The sequence below is a fragment of the Mus caroli genome, unplaced genomic scaffold (assembly GCF_978045245.1).
Source record: "Mus caroli unplaced genomic scaffold, Mus_caroli_1 scaffold_18, whole genome shotgun sequence".
NCBI classification, from domain to species: domain Eukaryota; kingdom Metazoa; phylum Chordata; class Mammalia; order Rodentia; family Muridae; genus Mus; species Mus caroli.
In genome coordinates, this window is record NW_028227273.1 from 14196168 (window position 1) to 14223785 (window position 27618).

The window sequence follows — 27618 nt, forward strand, 5'->3', positions numbered from 1 at the left end:
ATAAAAATTAAATGTAAACACTAAAATACTTTGAAAATCCTTATCCAGTTTTATAGCATCTTAAATTGTTAAAGATTTACTGCCATTTTTAAAACTCAAGTTCATAGATATTTTCTACTTAGATAAACAGTTGTAAACACTCAGAGTCTAATATCTGATTGATTTTTGAGGCAGAAAGGAGGGTTGTGTAGCTCAAGATGGTCTCTGATTTTGAACAGTCCTCCTGACTCTTCCTAAGTGCTAGGATTGGCAGGCATGCCCTCATACCCAGCTTATGAATTGGCTAGCTTCTTCTGTCCACCCCTCCCTTTTTTAGATTAAAGATGTCATATAGCCCAGGCTATCCTTCAATTTCTGTAGTAACTGAGAATTATCTTGAGCTTCGGATTCTCCCGTCTCTACCAGTGGATTATAGTGCTGCGGTTAAAGATGTGTGCCATCATGCCTGGTTTTACCAAGTTGGGGGCAGAACTCAGGGCTTCAGGCTGCCATGCAAGTATTCCACCAACTGAGCCACATCCCTAGCTCCATGAATTGATTTTTAAATTAATTTTATTTTTCATGAGTGACTTATTTTGAATACATTGATTTTTATTGGCATCATGTGGATTTGAAGTGACATAAGGGGGCTGCTTTCATAATTAGACTCTAATTAAAGATTTCAGTGCCAATCCACTCTGTAGTTTTCCCAGCCTTTGCATGAAGAGCTCTGTAGTATAATGCTTGAAGGAATTCACTAGGAAGTCTGGAGAAGACTTCCTGGCTTTGAGTCCCAGTGCTTCCACGTAGCCAGTGGTGTGATCAAGCAGGTTTTTCACTTCATTTTCTTATTTGCAACACGGAACAGTACTGGTTTTTACCTTACAGGTCCTGTAAGAATCAAGTGAGTATCAAGCCGCTTAGAACAGTGCCCAGTTAGTGTGGCAGTAAGTTTATACTTAGTGCTGGGATTCATTATGAAGGACTTGGTGCTGGCTGTCTGTAAATTAGATTTAATTTACAGACAAATTTAATTATAATGTAAATTAGATACTGTTAAAATATTTCTGTATGGTTGAAAATAAACAATAAACTGATAAGCTTATTATTATAGCTTTTTTTTTTCATGATCTTTCCTCTTCTTCTTTTAGGCACGGAATGTCAACACTGGAGAATTAGCAGCAATTAAAGTGATAAAATTGGAACCAGGTAAATTATTTGAAATTTGATTTTTTTTATTGCTAGAAAGTCATTGTATATCATAGAGTAATTTTTTTATAGTTCATTTTTAAAAAATGGTCTTTGTAGTTCAGGTTGATCTTAAACTATTGATCTTCATACCCCAGCATCCTACGTCCTGCAATTGTAGGCATGCCTGGCTAATGCTTATTTTGATGTTTGATTACCATTCGCTGGTTTGCTCAGTGTCTCTCCTTCCTTCTTCCTCTCTGAGCCCAGCATAGGCTTTGCTCAGGTTTTCCTAGAGAAATAGTTGGTAGCTCTGGGATGGAGAGTAGGTCCGCAGGGGATGTGACATCAGAACTCCCCAGACTAACTGTGGCAAGTTTATACTAGCTTATTTATTTCCAGATGACATTGCCCTGTTATGAGAGGCAAGTGTGGTCCACTGGGAAAGACCGGCCTAACATTTGGGAAGCTGTATGTAGTCTGGGTGTTTGTGTCCTGTCCTCTTGCCCTGTGTCCTGAGTTTCTCAACAGACCTCATCAGCTCTTAGCACCTGTGTGTCATTAATATCTAAATAGTCCTTCCAACTTGATCAGCCCATTATAAAGCCTCTCAGAGCTGTGCGTCATCGCGTCTGCTCTACTCTGTTCTCCTTTGTGTTCCCCTAAAACCTCCATCTTCCTGAGCCTACTGCTCTCTCATATCCTCCCTCAGAACCGCCTCGCTCTCTCCTTGCTACAGTAAGCAAGCCATCATGCTGATGGGTAGATGCAACCCCCAGTACTTTAGGTTTTAGCTTCAGAGGGAACAGAAATCTATTCAGAGACTTTTTTGTTTTTTTTTTTTTTTAGGGATGGGCCATCTTTTCTCTGAATGACCAATAATATTCTAGATGCTTCAGGCTGAAATATAAAGTAACATTCTGCGCTGCAAAAAACCAGACCACCTTCTGTTAGAGTTGCCCTACCCTTGACTTAGCTCATTGGTAAATTCCTTAGAAGTACCATTGAGATGAAACTTGGAGGATGTGTTGCTTGCTTGTGTAAACCACAGGAAAATACCATGAGCACAGAACACATTTTCAGTTAGATGCAGTTACTGATTCCCTATACTGTAATTTCCTTCCAATACCACCAGTAGGAACTGTTTGCTTCTCTGCTATTCAGTTTGTAAGACCAATGTTTGATGTTGGTGAAATCTGGACAAGAGTGGAGGATCTGGCACGTTCACCAGACCTTTTATTTTTCCTCAGTGAGTAGAAGTTACTTGGTGATCTGGCCAGGAGTCCAAAGTCACCGGGACTTAACGCCGTTCTCCCACATAGGCTGCCTGTCTTCACAGACTTCTACAGCTCGGAGGGGATGAGCCTGCTCTTTCATATTTCCACATTTTAATAAAACATTTTCTCAGCTCTGAGCTAAAGTCCTGGCACAGAATCTACTCAGTGTATCTTAAAATCTCCTTAAAAATCAGACTGGAAACTTAGAAAACTGTCATCCACTCAGTTGTTTTCTGATGTGTGTAGTGGGTGACTTGTGATACTATTTATTGGTCTTCAACATTGCTGTGTATTAGAAGATGCACAGTTAAAGAAAGACGAGGAGGCCGTTCCTTTGCCCTATGCGCCCGTCTTGGGGAATGTGTTCTCTCTGAGTTTGGCTGCGCAGTTGAAATCACAGACTCTGAAAGCAGCTCTTTCCCTGCTGCGCAGGGCTTGGTCCCATTCCCTATGGTTTAAGGGTCTGTTTTCTATTCTCTAAAGGGGATAGTAACAGTAGCTTCGTTTTTAGATTTGTTATGGGAGTTAAGCAGGGCGTGTCTAAAGTAAAGTACTTGAGTAGAGCCTGGCATTCTGCACTGAGTACGGACTGTAAGGAAACGGTTGCTATTGCCACTGTGCTGAAGTTCCCAAAGTGTGACCAGCCTTGTTCTGTCCATTCCTGGTTACCCTCCAAGCGCGCACACACACACACACCACACCACACCACACCAGTTTGTGTTGAATCAGATCTGAAGCATCAAATCATCTCTAAAAATATGTCAGTGTATAAAGGGAATAAAAAATGAAAAGTGACAAAACCCTTGTGTCTACTTCTGGTGGGAGCGTGAGACAGTGCTGCCACTCTGGAAAACATTGAGTTCTGTGGGGTTTTGTTACTGTGCTTGGTTTGTTTGTGTTTGTTTTGGAGATAGGGTCTCACTATGTAGCCCTGGCTGTCCTGGAACTCACTGTGTAGACCAGGCCACCCTTGAACTCAGAGATCCGCCTGCCTCTGCCTCCAAGGTACTGGGGTTAAAGACTTGTGCCATTGTGTCTGCTCTAGTTCTTTCTTTAAAAGTGCCTGTAGATTTGCCACAGTGACTCGGCAGTCACGCTGTCATGTCTAGCCCCACAGCTTGCACACGAGTGTCAGTATTCATAGTGCCCCTATTCTGGAGTCATCGTGACCCTGGCCTGTGACCCGCTGCTGTGGAGTGCAGAGATGGAAGGGTCCCTGGGGCTGCCTGCTCTTCACAACCTTGTCCACTGAGAGACCCTGTCTCGAGGGAATAAGGCCAAGAGTAAAAACCAGAAAAGGCAATGCCCTCCTCTGGCCTCTGTATATATGCATGGGCTTGCACTTGGATACACACAGGCATGTGTATATCACATATGAAATTTCTTTAAAGTGCTCAATATATAACCAAGAGACAACTAACAATATTAATAAGTTTCTTACTAATAAAGTCCCCATATTGGAAATAGTTGATATGTCTTAACTGTCATTTATGTCTGTGTCTCTTTCCTTTTGTCTTTTTTTTTTCTGCAGTTTTTTTTTAATAAGCTAGATAATCTGTCCTATAATTTGTCATCAGGATGCACTGTGCTGGTTTGCCCCTCTGTGTTAAATACCATGTTGTGAATTCTTAGCTGTGAAAGCTGAAGAATCGGGCTTTGCTTGGTGTGGAAAGGGTCTGTCTTCTTGGGCGGTGTAGTACGCACGCCTTTTCAGAATTCTGGTGGTCGATCTCCTTTGTAAAAATAAAAGTTAACTCTGCACCAGTCAAATGCAATGAATGGGATATAGACTTTAAGAATTTGTACTTTGATTTAGTTATTTCCTTTTTTCTTTTTTAATAGCTGGTAACCGTTTTGAAACTAAAGCTAAGTGAAAACTTGAGATACCTTGGCAAAATTGTTTACACGTGAGGTCAGTTGAAAGTGTCTCACTGTGACTTCTAATCTTGTTCACATGACTTTAATTTATATTTCCTTTTCTCAAGTGTTTTGTTTTGATTTTTGCTTAACTATAAGTCTGTCCTTTTTTTGGACTTAAATTGCAAAACCCATTTTGATCATTGTAATGAAAGTAGGAAAATAGAATTAAAGCAGAGGTAGAAATTAAAGCCATTCATCATTTTGACTTGTAAATCCATTGTCAACTTTATTTTCTCTAGATTTTTTGATATTTACATAGACACACTCATACATACACGTGATTATGTTTACAGTGCACTAAGCAGATTGTGAGAGGCTGGTCAAAGGTCAAAGGTAGGCAAGACCCAGCGTAATGTGCTGTTTTCCTCCTAGCCCCAAGTTCCCTGGATAGCAACTCAGACTCAAAATATATCCACAAATACCTAGGCCATATATATAACTAGGCTTTCCCCCTGACTAGCTAATAATTTAAGATAACCCGATTATTAATCCACATTGTGCCACACGGCTGGTTACCTGTCCTCAGCTCAGGCACTATGCTTCTGTGTCTTTACATCTGTCCCAGTAACGCCTCCTGCCTGCCTCTATCCCGGAAGTCTTTCTGCCTGCCTGCCTCCCAGATGTCCCACTTTCTAGTCTACCCTTTCCTGTAGGCCATAGGCTTTTTAATTGACAGGTTATGCATCCATACAATACATGGGTATTCTCTCTACAGGTCAGCTGACTGTTAGCATGATGCATGTAATGGGCACAGTTCTGAGATCTCTGTAGTGCTTGCAGAAGTGGCTCACAAGGGTGCTCAGTACTGTCAGTAATCTCTCTACTGCAAGCGTCAGGTTGGGTAGGGGGAAAGACAGCATCACACTCAGCAGCAGGAATAAGTTCTGTGAGAAAAGATGACGATTTCTGGTATTTTCCCTGTACATCCATGTTTCTTTTTACTGCAGTTCTGGGAATCAGGCCACGGGCCTTGTTCATTGCTAAGTAAGAGTTCTGCCACTGGTCCTCAGCCTGGCTCCATTGCTGACTATGTTCTCAGGCTTGAAGTGGCCATGCCTATCACAGATACCAAACATGTATATTTTTATGGATATGATAATGTATCATGAGTATTTTTCTATGTTTCTATTTCTAAACTGCTATCTTTTCTTTCTTTTTCTTTTTTTTAAAATATTTCATGTGTATGGATGCTTTATCCACATATATGTCTTTGGAGTGCCTGAAATTGGAGTTACAAGTGATTGGTAGCAGCTTATCAGTCCCCAAGTCCCCTAAAGAGCAGCAGGTGCTCAGTAGTAACACAGGGCTGGCTCTCTAGTCCTTAACGAGCCACTAGGGATTTTGTCTGCTTGTTTGTTTTTGTGGGGTTTATTGTTTTTGTTGTTTTGTTTGAGGGAGGGTGTGTTTGTTTTCTTGTCTAAGACAAGGTCTCGATATGTAGAGCAGGCTGGCCTGGAACGCATAGAGCTCTGCCTGCTTGTGGCACCTGAATGCTGGCATTAAAGGCCTGCACACCACACCTGGCTACAAGGACACACTCTGTTTTGTCACCAGTTTTAGAACTGACTGATGGCAGTCTTATTAGGAACATGTATATTAGGGATATCATAGTCAGAAAGGTTGACCTTAATGTTTTCAGGATTTCTTTTTCCTTTTTTAAAAAAGAATTTTATTTGTTTGCTTGTTTATGTACACTGAAGCTGTCTTCAGACATACCAGAAGAGGGCATCGGTTCCCATTATAGATGGTTGAGAGCCACCATTTGGTTCCTGGGAATTGAAGGCAGGACTTCTGGAAGAGCAGTTAGTGTTCTTAACCACTCTAAGCCCACGATTTCTTTTTCTTAAGCCTTTGTGAAAATCATAGTATATTTATTACTGAGCTAAAATTGTTCTCCTATTGGTAATTACCATTCCTTTGGGGCTAGTGGTTGGCTATTTATTCTACCTTTTGGCTTTGTATTCTGTGAAAAATCATTGCTGTCAATCATTTGATTAGTACCTGTTTATTGTCTAGCCAATGCCAGACATAGTAGCTGAGGCAAATGAGCCTGACCCTTGAGAAGCTTAGATTTTATTAACACTGACAGAAACTATGGAATGTATAAATAAGTAAGCTCGTTTCATGAGCCAAAGTGAGATGTCACGGTTGAAAGTGATTGAGGACTACTTCAGCCAGTATCACAGTGTCAGGAGACTGCTCAAAGCTGATGACACTGGCTTGAGATTTGAATGGTAACAGTCACAGGATACTCTTGGGGAAGACCATGCCAGGTAGTCGCAAGCAAGGCCAGTGCTCTGAAGTAAGAACAGGCACCAAAATGAAGAGTAGGGACAGCTGCCATGACTCCATCAGTGTGAACCAATTCCCATTGGAATGAAATGAGCTTCCAAATTAGGACTGGATCATAGATGTCCCAAGGACTGTGATAAAGAGGACCCTATTTATCTTTTAGAGGGCAGTCTACCTGGGGAACCAGATTGTAGAGCCAATAACTGGGATTGACAGTGTATGTTTTGCATGTCTGAGCATGCCTGTGTTGACTAAACAGTGGCCATGCATCTGCAGTTCCAGAAATCAGGCTAGTGGTGCAGTTTCAAGATCCTTAGGATATAACTAGTTCTTAAAGCAAGATATGAATGATAATGTTACCCAGGAAGAAGATAATGATAGAGGAGAAAGGGCTGACGTTGGAGCCGGAGGTTAAATTCTAATGTTAGAGGTCTACTAGAGAAGGAGAACTCAGCAAAGAAAGCTTGAGCATGAGCACCAAAGTCATCCAGCTACTATACAACGTGGAAATATTCTGTCAGACCCCAGGAAAAAGTCTTGGAGGAATGTGGGGATGAAAACCGGCATGATGCTAAGAGGTGTGTGCATCACAGTGAGAACTGTGGGAGGTGTGTGCATCACAGTGAGAACTGTGGGAAGTGTGTGCATCACAGTGAGAACTGTGGGAGGTGTGTGCATCACAGTGAGAACTGTGGGAGGTGTGTGCATCACAGTGAGAACTGTGGGAAGTGTGTGCATCACAGTGAGTACTGTGGGAGGTGTGTGCATCACAGTGAGTACTGTGGGAGGTGTGTGCATCACAGTGAGTACTGTGGGAGGTGTGTGCATCACAGTGAGTACTGTGGGAGGCGTGTGCATCACAGTGAGTACTGTGGGAGGTGTGTGCATCATAATGAATACTGTGGGAGGTGTGTGCATCACAGTGAGTACTGTGGGAGGTGTGTGCATCACAGTGAGTACTGTGGGAGGCGTGTGCATCACAGTGAGTACTGTGGGAGGCGTGTGCATCACAGTGAGTACTGTGGGAGGTGTGTGCATCATAATGAATACTGTGGGAGGTGTGTGCATCACAGTGAGTACTGTGGGAGGTGTGTGCATCACAGTGAGTACTGTGGGAGGTGTGTGCATCACAGTGAGTACTGTGGGAGGTGTGTGCATCACAGTGAGAACTGTGGGAGGTGTGTGCATCACAGTGAGAACTGTGGGAGGTGTGTGCATCACAGTGAGAACTGTGGGAGGTGTGTTCATCACAGTGAGTACTGTGGGAGGTGTGTGCATCACAGTGAGAACTGTGGGAGGTGTGTGCATCACAGTGAGAACTGTGGGAGGTGTGTGCATCACAGTGAGTACTGTGGGAGGCGTGTGCATCACAGTGAGAACTGTGGGAGGTGTGTTCATCACAGTGAGTACTGTGGGAGGTGTGTGCATCACAGTGAGAACTGTGGGAGGTGTGTGCATCACAGTGAGAACTGTGGGAGGTGTGTGCATCACAGTGAGTACTGTGGGAGGCGTGTGCATCACAGTGAGTACTGCTAAGAGGTATGTGCATCGCAGTGCACTGCAGGCTGAACATCTATCTGTTCAGGGAGGTTCAGTGGGTGGGAGGAGCTGTGTGAGAGAATGAGGGGAAATGAGGGGCAGTAAAGTCTTCTCTCAAGGCCTCCTATGAAAAGGAGCAGGCAAGACCCTTCGCTAGAGGGACTTGTAAATTATGGTGGATTCTTGTAGGGTACACAGCCATAGCAAGAAGTGCAGAGAGTATGATGCTTATGCGTCTAGGTTGGGGTAACTGAAGAAGAAGTGAGTTCTGGTCAAAGTGGGGCTGTTTCTTTTTGAACCCATAAGATGTAGTTACCAGCCCAGAATGAGAACTGCAGTATGTGTTGGATATCCAGTGACAGAGATGAACATGTGAAACAGTATGGAGAATGAGAATTGGGGTTTTTTGTTTCTCTCTCCCCCTACATACATGGCTGTATATATGGATATCTGTATGAATTTCTATGGATATGTATGTATACTATCTGACACTGATATGTGGCCAGTAGAAAATCAGATGTGGAAATAAATACATAAGTTTAGTATGTAGCTGTTCCTCACATACAAGTGTGGAGAACTTAGCTCTAAATGTCATTGTGTTGTGCTGCGTGTGTGTGTACATTTATGTATGTCTATGCTAATACTCTTCCCACCTCCAATGAGCACACACACACATGCACACACGCATGCACACACTGGTCAGAGAGAGAAAGGTGCTTTCTCTCTGAGTGGTAAGTGACAAAATGCCAAGCACTGAGCTGGGCCTGCAGTCTGGCCTTGGACACATGGCTGGGTGTGCAATGGAGTTTTGGGGTTTGTACGGTGAGTTCCTAAGAAGTTGGAGAGTTTGGTTGACCTTTATTTTCCCTGTATGTAGCGAGTTGTTTCTATAACGCCATCTGCTGTAAATTGGTGACAGTTTCATTGGCTTTTGCTTAAGATTTTCCTGGTTTTAGAGCTAAAAGCGCTGAATTGCAAAGATCAGCCCTTAGCCGTTATTTGTTTGATAACGGCTGTTTTTGTTGCACACGTGTGGATCAGAAGAATATGAAAGCAAGACATATGAATATATTATGCCAACTATAAATGCCAAGAATTTTAAAAATGCTACAAATACTGAGTGTTGGATTAATACTCTTTCTGGTTAGTATTGGAGTTTTCGATAACAAAACATGATATTGTCCCAAAAGCATGCACTGTCTTGTCGCATGTCATTGAGGAGCATAATAAGTCCATATTCTTAGCATTAAAACCCTTTCACATTAAAAAGAAGAGTATGGGGGCTAGAGAGATGGCTCAGCGGTTAAGAGCACTGACTGCTCTTCCAAAGGTCCTGAGTTGAAATTCCAGCAACCACATGGTGGCTCACAACCACCTGTAATGAGATCCGATGCCCTCTTCTGGTGTGTCTGAAGACTGTAGTGTACTCATATAAATAACAAAAAGAAATCTTTTTTAAAAAGGACAAAGAAAGATACTTATTTTTAAAAAAATTAAAAATAAAAAAATAAAGAGTGTGGTGCCGCAGGTTTCACTAGACTGTCATTACTATGAGGATGACCTTGGTTTTCACGGGATTCCCAGTGTCTCCTAGGCACTCAATAAATACTTGCTAGATAAATCAAGTTAGTGAGGAAGGTATAGAGATAAGCATGGAAGACAGAGATGGGTTAGTGTAAGCCATGGCATTCATAACATTTATTTAAACTTAATCTGTGCCAGCCACTGTACTAAGCGAAGTACATGCGTTGACTCATTTAATCGTTATGTTGTTATCTCTATTTCTTATTGTTACAGAAACTGAAGTACTTTGGCTAATTAATGAAGAGTTAGGATTTTGAATCCTAGAAGTCCAGTTCCACGGCTGGGGCTCTCTAACATTCTCTGGGGTCAGCGGTTGTTACAGAGGACTGGGCTTCACTTACCAGATCCCACTAACTTGCCCATAGTCATCTACAGTTGTAGTTCCCAAGGGACGATGGCTTAGACGTCTTGGCCTCCGCAGACATCAGGAACAAACCATAGAACACACGCAGATTGAAATGAACCTTAAAAGTACCATGGTGCTTGATGACACAGCAGCCATGTCTGTTGTAACTTCATGATCCAAAAGAGAGGACCTTGCCTTTGGTTTGCAGCCCAGTGCGTGGCTTTGTTCTAAGCTTGTCAAAACACTGCTTTGTTTGGACTTCACCTCAGCTCCACTTTTGTCCAAACAGTGTTATCCTGTAATAACGGTTTTGTGCTGCACTTGCTGAGCTAGTCTTACTGTTCCTCCACTTTCCCTCGTTGGCAGTGAGTGCGTCAGTGAGCCCAGTTCTGTGAGATTAAAGGTCTGTTTCTTTGCTCTTAGATTTGCTTAGGCTAGAACACTGCCAACTCTTGAGACCCAGTTTGAACAAATGTAAAGATGGGTCAAGATAACTGCTTCCATTGAGGCTGGCGAGCGGCGTAGAGCTCAGTGCTCGTACACTTGGGCCTTATGCTCAGAACCTGATAAGGGGTGTTCTTTCTGCTACAGGCCTTCTGAGTCTTCCTTCTTTAGCGACTTAAAGTCAATCTCTAAAATTGCGTATAACTACTTGTCATCTATAGCACCAATTACTGTAGTAGGATTAAGTACAGACAGATACATGATTAGCTATCAGCTATAGGGGAAAGTCTCCAAAATGAGAACATTTATCCCTTTCCAACACAGTGAAAGATACTGACAGTGATGAGTCGAGACATTAATGGGGGAGGGGTTAGATTTTTTTTTTTTTTTTTTAATTTTCCTGTGAGAGCAGCACTCATTAAACTGTGGTACAGTACTTGAAAGTGATAGGATTCTGGTAAGACCTCATCTACTTATTTTTCCACAGTGGTATTTTATGAGCATTTCTTCCCTGTCATTTAGTTCTCTATCTCTACAGGTTGTGAGGCACTCTGCGTCCTTATGTTTCATCATAGAGGGACAAGTCTTTAGGGAAAGGACCTACTTGCCACCTGTGTACTTGAGTAGATCCCTGGCCACCACTTGTTTGCCCTGCACTGCCTTGAGTTTATTGTCATTATAAGTAGAGTTGTCATGACATCATTTATGATAACACTATTCAAAGGATGTGCTGTTGCCTAGCAACTCTACTGTCTTAGACCATGTTATAAACTCCAGGCAGACAGTACTGGACAGATGAGGTATTTCCCCCTGATGCTTAGAAGTAAAGTAACTCAGGGGGTTCCTCTTCCACTTCTGATCAGTGGATCATTACTTATTAGCACCTTATTTTCTTTTAAAGATTTATTTTATATGTATGAGTACACTGTAGCTGTCTTGAGACCCACCAGAAGAGGGCATCAGATCTCAATACAGATGGTTGTGAGCCACCATGTGGTTTCTGGGAATTGAACTCAGGATCTCTGGAAGAACAATCAGTGCTCTTAACCACAGAGCCATCTCTCCTGCAGCCCTTTATTTTTTAATGTGACAACTTTGGGGGAAAAAAATAAACAAAAAAACCTTGTTTGTTCTCTACAGTCCATGTTTAAACTTGTGAGTCCGTAGGACCCTCTCTTAGTATAATATATAGCCTGATGCCTGCCCTCTTAACAACTTTAGGCATAAAATTGTTGCTATAAGAAGAATATTATACAACAGAGTTTGTGATCTTGTATGATTGAAGTTTGTACTCTCTGAACAGCCATTCTCCATCCCACCCCCTCCTGTAGTCTTCAGTAGTAACTATTCTGTTTTCTATTAGATTGTCTATGTTAAATTCCATATGTACGTTAGAATTATGTAGAATTTTTCTTTGTGTCACTAGCTTTGCCTTTAGCATATTAGCCTTCAGTTCCAGTCATGTTGGAGCCATTGACATAAAACACAGTTCTCATCTTAAAAGGATTAGATGATAGTTTATTCTGGAGCCATTTGTAGTGACCATGGCTCAGGAACACAAATGGAGGTTACCCCAGTTTCCAACATGGAAGCAGTTTTATAGAACAAAGAAATTCATAAATCAAGACAAGTTTAAAATATTTTAGCATTGGTGAGTACACCAAAGAGGAGGTTACAACAGGATCGGGAGCAATTCTATAGGTCTAAGATGCTATCTATTCTATAGGTTTAAGAGGCTATCTACTCTTTTATAGGTCTAAAATGCTATCTATTCTATAGGTCTAAGATCATATCTATTCTATAGGTCTAAGATCATATCTATTCTATAGGTCTAAGATCCTATCTATTCTATAGGTCTAAGATCATATCTATTCTATAGGTCTAAGATCATATCTATTCTATAGGTCTATCTGATGACATTCCTGGCTTTTTGGCAGAAGCTAGTGGTCTGCTAAGTTGGTAGATTCTGAAAGGTATTTATTACCACAGGATGTTAGTTCTGATATAGAATATGGAGTGATGTTCCAAAACTAGGCCAAGATAAGGGAATTATCCTCTAATCCTATAAAATTCCAATCTCTCCACAGGACTGAATGGCCATTTGGTCCATCAGTCTCTGCGCACAGACTCCTTCCAGTAGTTTTTCATTCACATCCAGACAGAGCTTCTTTTCAGGAATTTTCACTAACAAGGCACACACCAAGGTCTCCTTTTTATTTTATGACTGCATGATACCTGTGTGTGTGTGTGTGTGTGTGTGTGTGTGTGTGTGTGTGTGTGTGTGTAATGCTGTGTATGTGTCGCATCTCCCTCGCCATTTATTTGGCAGCTGATATTAGGATGGTTGCTACCTCGTAGTTACTGTGAACGCTACTGCAGTAAAGAGGAGGCTGTGCATGTACTCAGAACATGTTCCCTATCTTCTGAGTATTTCCTAAAAAGCAGGATTGCAGTATCCTATGGATCTAATGTGGGGAAACCTTAGAATTGTTTTCCATAGTGTTGCAGGGAGCCTACCAGAGATGACCTCAGACACAATTTATAGCAATTGAAAATCTTTATTCCAGGTGACTTGGACTTCACTCAGGTGTTCGGGTCCTCAAAAAAAAAAAAAAAAAAAAAAAGGCCAAAAAGCGTGTCCGGACATCTCGCTCGGCAGCTTCCGAGGGCCTCCGCAGAAGCTGGTAGTTTGCAGAGGCTAAGATAAGTGGTTAGCAGGAGGGGGCTCTGCACAGGCAGTTTAGCAGAAGCTACCTCAGCTGGGGCATCTTGACCTCCAGTTCCTAGAGAGCTTGGTAATTCTCTGTGCAGGAGCCTCTGCACTGTCTTGCCCTGTCACATTCCCCATTGGTTCTATAGCACTGAGTCATGTTCTAGCAGGGATAGGGGACCAGTAGCTTAACTGAGTTTATTCTCTGTGATGTAGTTGGCCATGCAGTTGGGGATGCAGGGTCCATGGTTAGCCCAGTCAGAGTAAGAATCAACCCTTAGGCTAGTATTGGCAGTAAGGTGAGGTCAGCCAAGACTGATAGCTTTTCATGCCAGCTTAAGTGGCCAGATACTCCCTGGTGAGGAAAACATTCCCTGTGGTGGGCAGGCACTCCCCTTGTAAACTTTGTATACTTTATGAACTGTAAACCTTTTAAACTATCAAGGCGCACACATAGCTGTGTGTGTGTGTGTCTCCCCCAAAACCCCCAGACCTCCCTAACAGCTTTAACTGCTGTTCCCAGCCCCAAGGCATGAGAGTAGCCAAGTCCCACCCTACAGGAAAAAATCCCACCAATCCCCAAATTGGCCTCAACATCAGGCCAACATAATCCCTCTAATCCCAAACCACACTGGAAAGTTCCACCCACCCCCACCCCCAACAAAGAAGCCTGATATAAACCCTGTGTTCTGCCTAGTTCTCTTCTGCTGCTTAAATGGAGCACAGGTAGCCAGCAAGCCTTGTGTGAGGTTTGTTGTTTGATGTGACTTTATGGTATTCCTTGGTTCCCAACTACCAGGATGCTTTTTCATCCAAGCTATAGCTCTTAAAATGGGGACCAAGTACATAGAGACTAATACCAAACACCCAAATACCTGAGTGTCGCCCACCCAGCTGGAATGAAGGCTTTCAGTTGACTATAAACTACGTCCGAGTATCTTCTCTTGTGGGCTCCCCTTACCCCATAGCAGCTGTACAGTTTCATATGTTTATCAACCATGCCCAAGGGGTCCAATTTCTTGATATTCTTAGCTTATTTGTAATTTCAAACATTAAAAAATGATAAGTGAAAATTGTATGTATTTTTAGATCACATAAAATGTTTGACTTCTGTACATCATATGAAGATAACATGACCCCTTCACTCTTGATTCAGTTTTAATGGAGTTGTTTGTTTGCTTCTTGTATTTTAGACAGTAACCCCTTACCAGGCGGGTAGACTACAGATCTTTTCCTCTTAGCAGCTGGATTGTCTGCCAGTGTTTGCCTCCACAGTCTAGGAAGCCCTTTCTGTCTCTGTTTCACACAGAGGTTGGATGTGACCTACTCTCACTGGTTGTTGTTGTTGTTGTTGTTGTTTGTGTTTTGGGTCTTGTTCCTGATATCATTTGCTAAGACCAGTGTTACAAATGTTTTTCCTTGTTTGTCAGAGGAACTTGATAGTTTCTGGTCTTGCATTTAAGTTTTAAGCCTTTTCTGAGTCATTTTTGTCTCTATCCATGCAGAGTGCTGTTTCATTTTTGGCATGTGGATATCCAGTTCTCTCAGAACCATTTGCTGTAAAGACTGTCATTTCCCTCTTGTGTAACGTTGGCATCCCTGTGAAAGGGCCTTTGATTAGATGTGTGTGGTTTTTTTCCCCCCTAGCTGTCCCATGGTTTGTATGTCAGTCCTGATTTTCTAAAGGCAAATCTGCTTTCTTGCCTTTTCCAGCTTCTGGAGCAACATCCCAAACTCTTGACCCCTCGCTCCACTCCAGATCCTGTGGTGTGGTGCCCTGCTGCAGGTGTCATGTTGTCTCCAGTGTGACTCACCTGAATGGTCAGGATGCTCTTCCATCTTAGGGTCATTGCTTGTATCATACCTGCAAGCCCTTTTGTCATGTAACATTCACCAGTTTCTGGGACAAAAATCCCCAGGGACTATCACTGAATTTTCATCTGTTAACTATAGTTAACATTTATTGACTACTTCAGGCATACTGTATTCTGAGAACCTCACATGACCTTTTTTCTCCTAATTCTTTTTTTAAAGATTTATTTATTACTATAAATAAGTACATTGTAGCTGTCTTCAGACACACCAGCAGAGGGTGTCAGATCTCATTACAGATGAGATTACAGATGAGATCTCATTACATGATGGTGAGCCACCATGTGGTTGCTGGGAATTGAACTCAGGACCTTTGGAAGAGCAGTCAGTGCTCTTAACCACTAAGCCATCTCTCCAGCCGCTTTTCCCCTAATCCTCAATTCATTCATATATACTCTACTTGTCGACTTGCCTGTTTATCTCAGAGGTTTTGGGGAGGGGTGCACCTTCTGAATGTAAATTCAATTAATAGCTAAAAATGTTATTCAAAACTAGTGTAGAATTGAAAGCGTTTTAGAAGGCTATCTGATTTAACTATGTACTCTTTGGTGCCACAGCTAAGTGCATTAGGAATTTCTCCTTGTTCTTGTATCTTTGGACTTTCATACAAACTGAGGAAAGCCTTCTGAGTCAGCTACTCAACTCCTTTGGGTTACTAATGTATTAATCTGTATTTCCTTTCTTCCTACCTAAATTTACTCACTCCAGTTACCTCTAGAAAGTGAATGTATGGACGCTTTTTTGGGATTTTGAAATGTAGGAGTTAACTTGTTGCTCACAATTGACTTGGAGGTTGACTTGGAGGAGAGGAAATCTATGGTTGGATCAATAGTACTTCCTAGGAAACATTGCTGAAAGCTTAAAGCCACTGATAGAAAAGGAAGAGTAAATGGCTCAGTGTAGAAGCCATGGCAGTTGTTACTAAAACCTAACCCTGGTGCTGGTGTTCAACTGATATGAGGGTCATATGCACTCAGGGGTCAGATGCTGAGGACATGGAAATGAGTTAGGCCTGGTCCTGTCCTAGAGGACTGTGTCCTGGTGAAAATGGAAGCAGGTGTGATGTATGTGGAGATGACTGCACAGGAAGCTTGTTATAGTTAGTAGAGAAGAGAAGGCCTTGCTAAGGTGGCTCTATGATCCAGGAGACCTGGTCTTACACAGGTATATGTGCATCTTAGCAGAGGAGGTAAGGCTCACTTGTCCTTCAGTTATTCCACAAGTACCATCCCTGTACAGATCAGCATTCTTCTGTGATGACCACTAATGACTCTTAGGCTACCCCAGAAAAAGAGCTTCAGCTACTAAAAGTCACATGCTCTGCTGACTAGCTCAACCTTGACCATGTATAGCTCTTGCATTTGACTGCAGTCAGTAATATTCTAGGACAGGTGAAAAAGCAGTGGACAGATCCTGCAAAGTATTTCACGTATCCATGGATCTCGGTTCCAGTCCCATAGTCTTATGATGACTATTTCAGTTTCCTCTTGGGATCCCATAGAGTGTGAAGGGAACTTAAGGAGACTCAGTCGTGTGTAGTTTTGAGACTTCCCTCTCCTCCTTCCAGGGACTTGTGGTTTTGCACACACAAGCTAAATTAAGGTCTTGAGAACTCTGTCTTCCCCACTACTTCTCCCATTGTAATTAGGACTCCGGTGGGGTGCAGTTGAGTCGGGGTTGGCATGGTTCCTGACTAGGCCACTTCAGGTCTCAGCTGCATTTACAATAGGAAGACGCCACAGCCGGAAATGTCAGGACTTCTTACTCTGACAGCTACATGCGTCACTAATTGAGCTGTCTGTGGTTGTAATACTACAAATTGAGTTGCTTTGGCTTCATGGTGAGCACTCACTCCCCTTTGTTCCTTTCTACTGTGTCTCTGGTTCACAACCCCTCGCTGCACTTCTGTGTCTCCCTGACAGGTTACTCTTTGAACATCCCACCCTGTGATGGCACCCTAAGGTTGCCAGGTTTTATTTTGAAGAATTTGGCCAAGAAGGGGGTAGGGCGGATGACTGACCAATAGCCTGGCCGGGTATAGATGGAATGTTTCCTAGCCTGACGCCGTTGGGAAAGGCCAAGTGGAGATGCTTACGTACAGGACTCACCTTAACTCACGCTGTGTGGGCCTTCCAGCGCTGCAGAGCTCACACACTGGCTGGCCAATGGTCTTTCTCTAACTTTAAAAAGGATCACGTCTTTATGTTGAATTTTTATTCAGCGTTATTTAATGATTCTCTTGCCTCTTCCTTTCCAGCCTATACACAGGTGTGTGCCACCACAACCAGCCAAATGTTGTTTAGTAACAGAGGGAAGCAATGGGTATTCCTAGTGAGGACCGTTTTTGTAATGTGTATTTCCTATAACAATGCCCTAAGGTGTGCTGTATTAGCAGGAAATGTTCATATGGAAATTACCCTGCCGGCCATTTTGAAGGTAGTAACTCATTCATTCCTGTGAGGTTATTTTACTGAGCAGGAAATTAGGACAGAGCTAAGTAATTTGTCCAGTGCTTTGTGAGAACAGACTCAGGGCTCAGAAGTTGCATCTGTACTTCTTTCTCACCGAGGTACAGTGCTCCTCAAGCCGGGGCTGAAATGGTTGTTAAAAGTAATGCCATTAAGGCATTGGTTGTGCTGGATATAAGATTCATTAGCTGTGTCATAGTTAATTGTAAGTATAATTACTTTCACGTGCTTTAAAGTAAATGAACATTTTACCTATTGACTGTCCAACATGCTTGCTTTGTGTCCTAGGAGAAGACTTTGCGGTTGTACAGCAAGAAATCATTATGATGAAAGACTGCAAACACCCAAACATTGTTGCTTATTTTGGAAGCTATCTCAGGTACACTGTTCATTTCCCTTTTGAAAAACAATAGTGGTTCCATCACCTAACCATAAAATTGACTCGCGCCTTGCAGTGATTCATGATTCTTGCTTAGAAGACAGAATCTTTTCACACGTGACCTATCATGGTACTTCTGTAACAGTGTCATCCGCATGTGACTTGGGAATTCTGGGTGTGGTTTCATTGAGGAAGCTGCCTCTAAATACACAAGCTGCTGCCCCTTTCTCTTGGGCTTAAAAGAATTCAGTCAGGAGCATCTCTCCCCCGAGAATTTTTTTCTTAATGTTTTGTTTATTTGTTTTTAGTGTTTTGTGCTTCTGGCCTCTTTCTTTTGCTTCATTTTGTTCAAAAGACTAGAACTATAATTATTTCCATGACAGGCTTTTCCAGATTCCAAAGTGAACCTCTGGCTATGTTCTTAGTGCTGTGGAAGATTCCCCTAGACCTGCCTGGCTCCTCTCACTTCTGTGACACCGTGACCTCATTGCTTCTTAAAGTCCTCTACCAGGAAGAGTAGAGAATGTTTGCCGATGTTACTGGGGGAGGCCAGGATGCCTGTTACAGGCTCTGTTCTCACATGACCCACATGCAGAACACTGCTGAGCAGAAGAGATAGAGGAGCCTGGAGTTCTGTTCCTGTATCCTCAGTTTATGCAACAAACCAGACCAGCCCTTCTCCTCACTGTAGTTGTGAGAGGCACGGTAGGTTAGACGCGATGGCAGAGGAACAGGGGTGGGTCAGTGCACAGTCCTGCTTGCATTCTTAACTGTCATGTGATGGTACTTTTAACAAGGAGTGGTTCATTAGCAGCGCAGGAAGTCTGTCTCAGCACCTGTCCATCTGGTGGGGAGTAGGCTCAGCAGGGCAGTTACTGTATGGGCCTGAGAAACAGTCTCCTAAAATCAGTTAAGTTTATGGTACTTAGTGATTGATTCCAGATACAGTAAAAAGCGCCAATCCAAAACGCCTTTTTTGCCTGTTGCTTCCTAGGGCAGGCTAGTCTTGTAAGGAGAGCTGTTGTGCTTCCCTGGGACATGGGTCTTAAATCCTGTTTGTCAAGCAGTGTACAACATACGAAGCCAAAGCTACTTATTCAATACCCTTAGTGGAAAGGTCAGAATCCTGGCTTCCATCGGTAGTTAACATGTGAGTTATGGCAGATTTTTTAGTCACTTAGTGTCCCCATTTCCTCCTCAGTAACATGGAGGTGACAACACCTGTGGAATGGGTACCGATGAGGACTAGACCTAAGAACAGGTGGAATGGAAAGTATGACATTCACTGAATGTTAACGCCGCTGCCAGCACTGTCCTCAGACCATATCAGTGCCTCGGTGATCATTTTAACACCTTAAGCAGCGAGCCTTAGTACATGTTATGTCCAGCTTACCAACAAGGTGCTTGGAAAGGTCTAGCACCAAGTTTGCTTCTGTTTTATTCCTATCCAAATGTAAAGATTATAGTGAATTCTGCCCCACCCTGGACCAAATTTAAAATAAAGTTAGGGTCATTTTAAAAAATACAACTATGTTCCTTTAATGCTGTGGGAATGTAATGTGAGGATGCTGCTTTAGACAGGTGACAGTTCCACCATTGGCATTGCTAATGTCGATGCAACGACGACCTGAAAGCAGACAGAAGAGTAAAAGAACAACAGCCCTTCCTTCCTTTCTGTAGTCTTTATTCCTGATTAAGTATGGACTTGGACCAAAGAGGAGCCATGGAATCCTAAGAATTAGGTTTATATTGTGTTCAAGCTGGAAAGCACAGAGAGATCTTGTCGTGCAGCCCGCTCTTTCAGAGATGAGAAATCAGGACGTAATAGAATCCTTTCTTCTTGAGGCTCAGTTGCTTGTTCCTGGCAGGATGTAAGCCTGGCTCTGCCTGTTCCCTCACTGAGGCCTCTTTGGCCCGCAGTACTACCCAGCTCCAAATGCAGCCAGCTCATTTTATAAAGGTCAAGCAAAGGGGTTTGGATGCACCCCCCTCCCAAATATTGTCACAGGTTCTTCTGGTGTTGCTATTACTGTGTATTATAACAGTATTTGACAAAAAGATGCAGAAGTGAGATGTGGTTTAACGACCTGCCCCGAGGGATCAGGAGCGGCCCACCAGTTTTCTTAGTAGATGCGTAGTGAATATTTAAGGTCTAGAACCCACTTTATAGCAGGCTGTCTACACTCACTTCATGAAGAGATCCTGACTGAGTTCCCCGTAGTGCTGAGTACTTGATGTTCTCAACAAGATGAAGCATTGGTGCGAAGTCCAACAAGGTCCACACAGGCTAAGCTTTCCTCTGGTGACTTAGATTAACTAATAGCATGCTGCATATTTAATGCATATTTTCTGAATATTTGTGTTTCTCTTTAAAAAAAAAAAAAAAACACCAAAGACTTATCCTTTAACCCCATTAGAGCCAAGGATAATTTAACTCCCAGGTCCTTCTAACTTTTTTTTAGACATAAAAAGACTAAAGTTGTCACTGTTAGTCTACAGTTACCTTTGATTTTGAAACTTACTAGATACCGGAGAGTGGAGAAGGCAATAGAGTTCTTTGTGTAGATCCTTCCCTCGCCTGTCCCCAGTGTGAACACAGCCACACCGTATCACTGAGATCAGCCCTGAGCGTCAGACTGATGCCTTGGCACGCCTTACACTTCATTTGGGTCTCATCGGTTTTCTGCTTGTGTGTTCAGATTGCAAGGGCATTGGGACTTTGGAGAACTTGAGGCTGTACTGAGGGATGCTAGAGTAAACGGATCGCTTTCTAGTCCCTAAGGAAAGGACACTGGGTGGGACACCTGCCCTTATGCTTTTGAGCATCTATTTTAAAATGAATCAGGATTTCAAATTTGACTCTGAGTGAATTAGCCCATATGAAAATATCTAGTGCTCGTTGACCTTTGTAGTTTCACACTGGTGACTTAAGATGAAGTTGAATCACTTTGTGAATGCAGTGGTGCAGGGATTGCTGGACAGAGGCCTCTCCCAGGGAGAAGCAGCTGAGTGTGCTGTTCCAGCAGCAGGACCACGTCCAAGTGGTTCTGGTCACACTTTTATTTTCCTGTGTGAACAATGTATAAACCACACAGAGTTTATTGTTGTTAAATCTGTGGTATGTGGGAAGATGAAAAAATATGTTTTAGGAATAAGACTTTGAGATCAATGTAATAGTTGTTAGAACATTGTTTCCCTATAAATTCTTATAAACATCAGCCTGGAGATTAAAGTAGTGGCACACATTTACTTTTATTTTATTTATTTATTTATTTATTTATTTATTTATTTATTTTTGAGTAAGGAAATTTTACAAAATAAGAGAAGGCTTCTAAACATTTATTGAGGCAAGACATCAATACTGGCTCATTTAACATTGATCTTGTGGTTACTTTTATTTTAATTTAGATGCCTAGCCACAAAGACCCATATAATTTGTTGACCTGAGTCAAATGGGCCCATTGGCTTAGCCCCAGTCCTGTTGAACAGATGGCTCAGCGGTGACCTGCTGCACTGCAGAGTTATCATCACAATGGAGACATTTGCGAGCAGATGGAGTCATTTTTCTAAGACATTCTGACTATTCAAGCTTTATTTATTTTTATAATAACGGATTTTAACCAAATGGAGTGTGATAAATGTTAAGCATGTTTAGCATCTTTAAGTAGTATCAGCATATATGGTCCATATTTTTTCTTTGCCTGTATAAACTAAAAAGTCACTGCATAAAGTAAATTAACACTGTATTTAAGTAAGATGAAACAGAGAATGTAGCCTTTTAAGTGGAAGACAGTGGCAGTGAACTGGAAAGACAGCAGACAACTGGTCTCCAGTTCATTTCTCTGCTGTGGAGAACTGTTTTCACACTGGACAGGGCAGGAAAAGCATTACTGCAATGGAGCTGCAGCATTGACAGGTGAGTAGGTGATTACAAGGCAGCTCGACGCCTTCAGTGAATCTAAGCTTTAGATTTACGTAAGCTCGCCCTGAACACTCGGCAGACGTGATTGTCATCCACTGTCCGTAGATGTCCTTTCTCAAATAGAGGGGACATTGAAGATTAGAGATAATGATTAACTTACAAAAGGAAGAAAGATGACTTCTAAAAACTACAATCAAATCAAATGTCAGCTTTTCCTCAGCAAACGTCGTGAATAAATTATTAATTGTGTCATCAGCGAGCACTTAAAAGTGGCAGCCAACCTGGCCTTTGTGGAAAGCAAAACCAAATCAGCCCATCTCATTGGGATGTTCTTATTCTTACAAAAGAAAAGGTAATGACTTCACATTTTATAGTTTACATTGAGTTCTTGGAATAATTTAAGGTGATTTAAATGACTGTAAATTATAATATAAGTAAAGATCAACCTGCAGATAGAGACATCTTTGTTAGATATTGATCCAACAAAGAATTGATAATCAGAATATATCTGGAAGTCCAGGAATGGCAGAATAACTCAGTTGGCTTGCAATCACAATGACCTGACTCCAGCCCTTGAGACAGACATAAAAATACCAGGCCTGTTAGCTAACTTATACTTTCAGTGATAAGGATTCAGAGACAGGAGAATCGCCTGGGCTTTCTAGTTAATTGGAAGCTCAAGGTCAATGAGAGACCCTGTCTCAAATGACGTTGACCTTATCCCCAAGGCTTACACCCACGTTTGTCCTCTGGTCTTCACATACTTGTTCAACGTACCTGCATTAATAAAGGAAACGGAATATGGTGTTTCATTGACGCTGATAGGTGTTGGGTTCCATGGAGAATTTAAAACATGTTAGTGTAGTGACTTCTAGTTGGAAGTGCCCCTCTCACTTTTTTTAATTTTTAAATCTTATTATTTAACATGCTTGAGTACTTTGCCTGTATGTATGTATGTGTACCACATACGTGTCCAGTGCCCTCAGAGGTCATAGATCCCCTGGGACTGGAATTATAGACAGTTGTGACCCGATAGATACATGGGTGCTGGGAATTGAACCTGTGCTCTCAATTAGGCACAAGTGCTTTTAACCACTGAGCCAATTGCCTCCTGCATTTTGAATAAGAGCATAGTCAACTATGCTCTAAAAACATGGCTACTGGGCAGCAGTTGATATTTCTGTGGGTATATATATTTGTTGACATGTACTGTATCAGAAACAACAGAAGGAATATATACATTAGCCATGGTGCTAGTCTACCCATTTTATTCATAAGGCACATGGTAAACTGTCAGTCTTAAGTGGTTTCTGATCTCTTTGGGGCTTTCCTTTCTTCAGCCATACCTTAGAACATGGAACCTTGCTACTCCACACTGTCAGCCTATCTGATGTTTCCATCCTGGTAGCTCATGAGGTTGCTGTATGCCACATGGTCTATCGTACATAACCAAGCCAATGCTTAGGTCTGCCTAACCCACCCACCCCTGCTGGTCCGTTTACTGGTGCATAGCAAGCCAGAAACTCCTTAGCCTGGCTTGGGGAATAAAAGATCTCGTGGGGCTTGGGCATGGCCAGAATGACCAAGGTACCTGCATTAATAAAAGAAATGGTATATGGTGTTTCATTGACCGTGTTACGGTCAATGAAAGTGGTACGCCGCCCTACCCCCAGAGTTGGTGACAGGTGGCCAGATGCTTACACAATGCCTCTGAGAGAAAACTGTTCCCTGGACTGTTACAGTTCAGTAAGACAGGCACCCTCAGATGATCTTTGGTGAAATAACTCATCACTTTATTCCCTGTGGAGAAGAACCTTATAAACATTTTTGGGATGGGGTGGGATCTAGTAGATCTTCCCATTGGCTCAGCCTGAGAAGTTAGGAACCCCCGTTTGCATGGGGAAGGACTTGAGATGTTGTCCCTACATGACTGATTGTCATGGTCCTCCTAGTGGGGTGTTGTTGTCACAAGCTCCTGGATAGAAACCTGACTGGGAGCTCAAGCTCTTGCCGTTCTTAATTATGAGTTTTATTGGGGTTCTGAGCTTTTGCTACAACTTTACCAGTTCTGCCTGGTGGCAGGGTCTGCTGCCCCACACACCACCATATTTGACTCCCTATTCATACCAACAGCTTTGCTTTTTAATGCACTGTTCATGTAGCATCAGAACAGCGCTTGGTTTTAATTTTCTAAGAGATGTTGATAAACTAAAAATTATCCAGGTACTGAGGGGTCCATACCCAAGAATTGCTTTACAGTGTGACCCCAGCCTATTCTAGCTCCATCTGTGGTCATTGTCTCTTCAGGTAGCATGTGTTTTATTAGCCGGTCTCTCAAATGTGGTATCTTCTTTCCAGTTTCATTCTTTTGCCCAGGCTCATCTCTGTCTCTCCCTGGTGAATTCCTACTTGAACGGCAAGACCCAATTTAAATGTTGTCTCCTTACAAGACCTTCCTTGATTTGCCAAGACATTTTCATCCCAGATGTCTCATACTACATAATCCAAATTCAGCAAGTTTTTCTTTATAAATTAGATGCCTGTAACTATTACTAACTAAAAAATATAAATGTATATTACTATTTGTATAACTATTATTTAGTTGTAAAAGTTATAATTACAAATATAAATGTATATTATTTGTATAAATTATTAAGTTTCCCTGTTGTGCTGGCTAGTTTGATGTCAGTTTGACAGAAGCTAGAGTCCTTTGAGAGTAGGGAGTCTCGATTGAGGAAATAACCTCTATAGGATTAGGCTATAGGCAAGCCTGTAGGGTACTTTGTTAGTGATTAATGTGGGAAGGGAAGACCTGTAGCCTCTACATCAGCTCCTACCTCCAGTCCCTGCCTGTTTGAACTCCTGTCCTGACTTCCTTCAGTGATGAACAGTGATGTGAGATGGAAGCCAAACAAACCCTTTCCTCCCCAAGTTGCTTTGGGCGCAGTGTTTCATCACAGTGATGGTAGCCAGCTGTGATAAGACAGTTGTGATATTCCATGATACATGCACAAAGCTTGCGTAGGCCCTGCCCATCCTCACTATCCCCCCCCCCCCCCCCCCGCTCATCTCTGGATCTCTCACCTTCCCTAGCAGCCCCTACTGTAATTTCAAGTGCTTTCGTTTCTGCATGGGAGAAAATACCTGATACGAGCCTGTCAAGAACCCATGTAATGAAATTGGAGGCTTTGTGAGTGGTATGACCTCTGTCACAGCTACTCAAATTTTCTGTCCTGATATGAGGACAGCTTACACAGTGTGTAAGTGAACGAGTATAACTGGATTCTGATGAACTTTATGACGCTAAGTGTCCCACCATTGTCACATGTTAATATGTTCTCCTGCTCTCCCCCAGCCATTTAATTATTTATTGTTTCAGGACAGTGGACTAGATGTGGGTCAGGGGCCATATTTTCCTAGCCTCTGATCTAATTGGTTTGTTATTTCATTCAGTCATACATTCGTTCATCCTTAGAACAGTTAGAGTTTACCAAATCCAGAGACTCCCTATCCCATCTCTGCCCCAGACAACTGTACAACTTTGCTAACTATTTCTTCTATCATTGCATGATTATACCATCTTGGGCTGTGAGTGAGTAATACTATATGAGCAACAGTTTTATAGACTCTGGACATGTTATTCTGGAGTATTCATTGGAGGGTAACATCTACATCTGTTTGTTGGTTAAGAGTGCTGTCAAGCTGGGCAGTGATGGCACACCTTTTAATCTCAACACTTGGTAGGCAGGTGCAGGCAGATCTCTGAGTTCAAGGCCAAGCTGATCTGCAGAGTGAGTTCTAGGACAGCCAAGACTATACAGAAAACCCCTGTCTCAAAACAACAAACAAAAAGAGTGCTATCAAAGTGACATGTTTGGGACAGATTGGCATTTTCTGTGCTAAATCTGGGTAAATGGATGAAGGCTGGAACAGGAAGTTTTTAACTAAAGGGAGGCTCCTTCTGAGTGTGCCTAACGACAGCTTTCTATTCCATAAATGGTGTCTTAAGTAGTGAACCTGGGGTTGGATGACAGCGGTGAAGTGAATCATTCACTCAGGGACGCGTTGCTTTCTAAGAAGATAGCATGCTGCATTTGTAGCATTTCAGTATCATAGCTCATCGGTACTATCAAGAAGCATTTTCATCTGAAGACGTAATGCACGACTTGTCTTTTCACAGGCGAGATAAACTTTGGATTTGCATGGAATTCTGTGGAGGTGGCTCTTTACAGGACATATATCATGGTGAGTCCAGACTTGCTTTGTATACACAAATTAGAGGAACATATACTGAAACCATAGCAAATGCACACACAGGAGATAACTAGGTGTGTAGTTCTGTGCATCCAGAGACTAATCTATGACAGCTGTACTTTGGTTTTAGTGAGTGAAGTCATTAAGTATACAGCAAACAAAAGTAAAGAACAGGTAGCAAGTAGCAGGTAAATAGAAGCTTCAAGTAGACCGCATAGCATCAAATCACGACTTTACAGCATCCAACAGAAACACCTTGGGTAGCCTAATGACAGAGCAGAGACAGCACCATCAACCTGGAGACTTAACCAACACCAAGCAGAAACTGACCAGGGAAACTGCAGTCGCCTGGAAGTTTCAGTTGAACTTTGTCTGCGTGGAGCTTTCCTCCCATGGGCATTTGTATATGGGAGAGGAACAGCAGTGGCCTCTGTTGAAGATGCATCACCTTCCAGCTCTTCTCGGGTGCAGTGTGTTTAACCTCTTACTCTTGCCGGGTCTCTCTCTCCCCATTAAAGAGCTGGGGCCAGCCCAAGCCAGGACAGGAGGCGATCTCTCAGTGCAGTTTGCATTACAACTATGATAAAAATAATTAAGGTTTGTTATTGCTGTAGGGAAATGTCTGTGATTGTGAAGGGGCAGGTTTCAGAACCGTGTGTGTGCCGAGTTAGTTTTTGCACATTTGTATGTAGTACGTGTAAATCTACACTGGTTTAACTTACAGGCTTTTGACTTAGCAATGGAGTGGAAGGCTTATACACTCAGTGCATACCATATGCCAAATTTTGAATTTGAACTTTGACCAGGCTATCCATGTTTAGTTATCATATATGCACTGTTGCTCATATGATTAGACAGTAGTAGCAGGCTCCAGATCCCACTGAGCAACAAGACCCTGAAATAAAAACTGATACTTTATGGTGTCTATGGCTGCTTAGCTGTGATGTTGTATGTTGACATATGAAGTTCATTTTTGATCTAAAATATTGTCAGTGTAAAATGGATTTATCCAGAACATGACCCACAGTAAGTTGAAGATTGTGTATTAAATAAAATGTCTGTATAAAATCAACTTACAGATTAGAGACTAAACTTTTTATCTATGAATATCATATCAGCAAGGTATAAAATAAAAATATAATCATTTTAGTTGTTCAGTTGTTTATAAACATGATAGGCACTGTTCTAAACACTGGAGATACAACAGTGAGCATGTCACGTTTAGAAAGAATTATAATAAAATCTCTGCCTTTTTGGCATTGAGTTGAGTTGAATTGTTTAGGTATGTTGAGTCTATTCTTAATGGGATTTATAAACTTGGTCACTTACTGGAAAACACGTGCTACTTAACCATGCTAACAGTCATTTCTTTCTTCTCTTACAGTAACTGGACCCCTTTCAGAACTGCAGATTGCCTATGTTAGCAGAGAAACTCTACAGGCGA

The 27618-nt window shown here is 42.2% G+C and overlaps 1 protein-coding gene across 6 annotated transcripts in view; it reads left to right on the forward strand.

Moving 5' to 3' along the window:
• The window catches only part of Map4k3 (mitogen-activated protein kinase kinase kinase kinase 3), a 156327-nt gene that overhangs the window by 48411 nt on the left and 80298 nt on the right, over window positions 1–27618 (forward strand). For 5 of the 6 annotated variants that reach the window (XM_085833253.1, XM_021186158.3, XM_085833254.1 and 2 more), the window contains exons 2-5: window positions 1131–1188; window positions 17908–17998; window positions 26101–26165; window positions 27559–27614. In XM_085833253.1, the coding sequence (XP_085689379.1) occupies window positions 1131–1188; window positions 17908–17998; window positions 26101–26165; window positions 27559–27614 (270 nt within the window). Of the gene's footprint in view, window positions 1–1130; window positions 1189–17907; window positions 17999–18381; window positions 18704–26100; window positions 26166–27558; window positions 27615–27618 lie in introns of those variants that run through there. The other variant, XM_085833256.1, reaches the window with a different exon arrangement.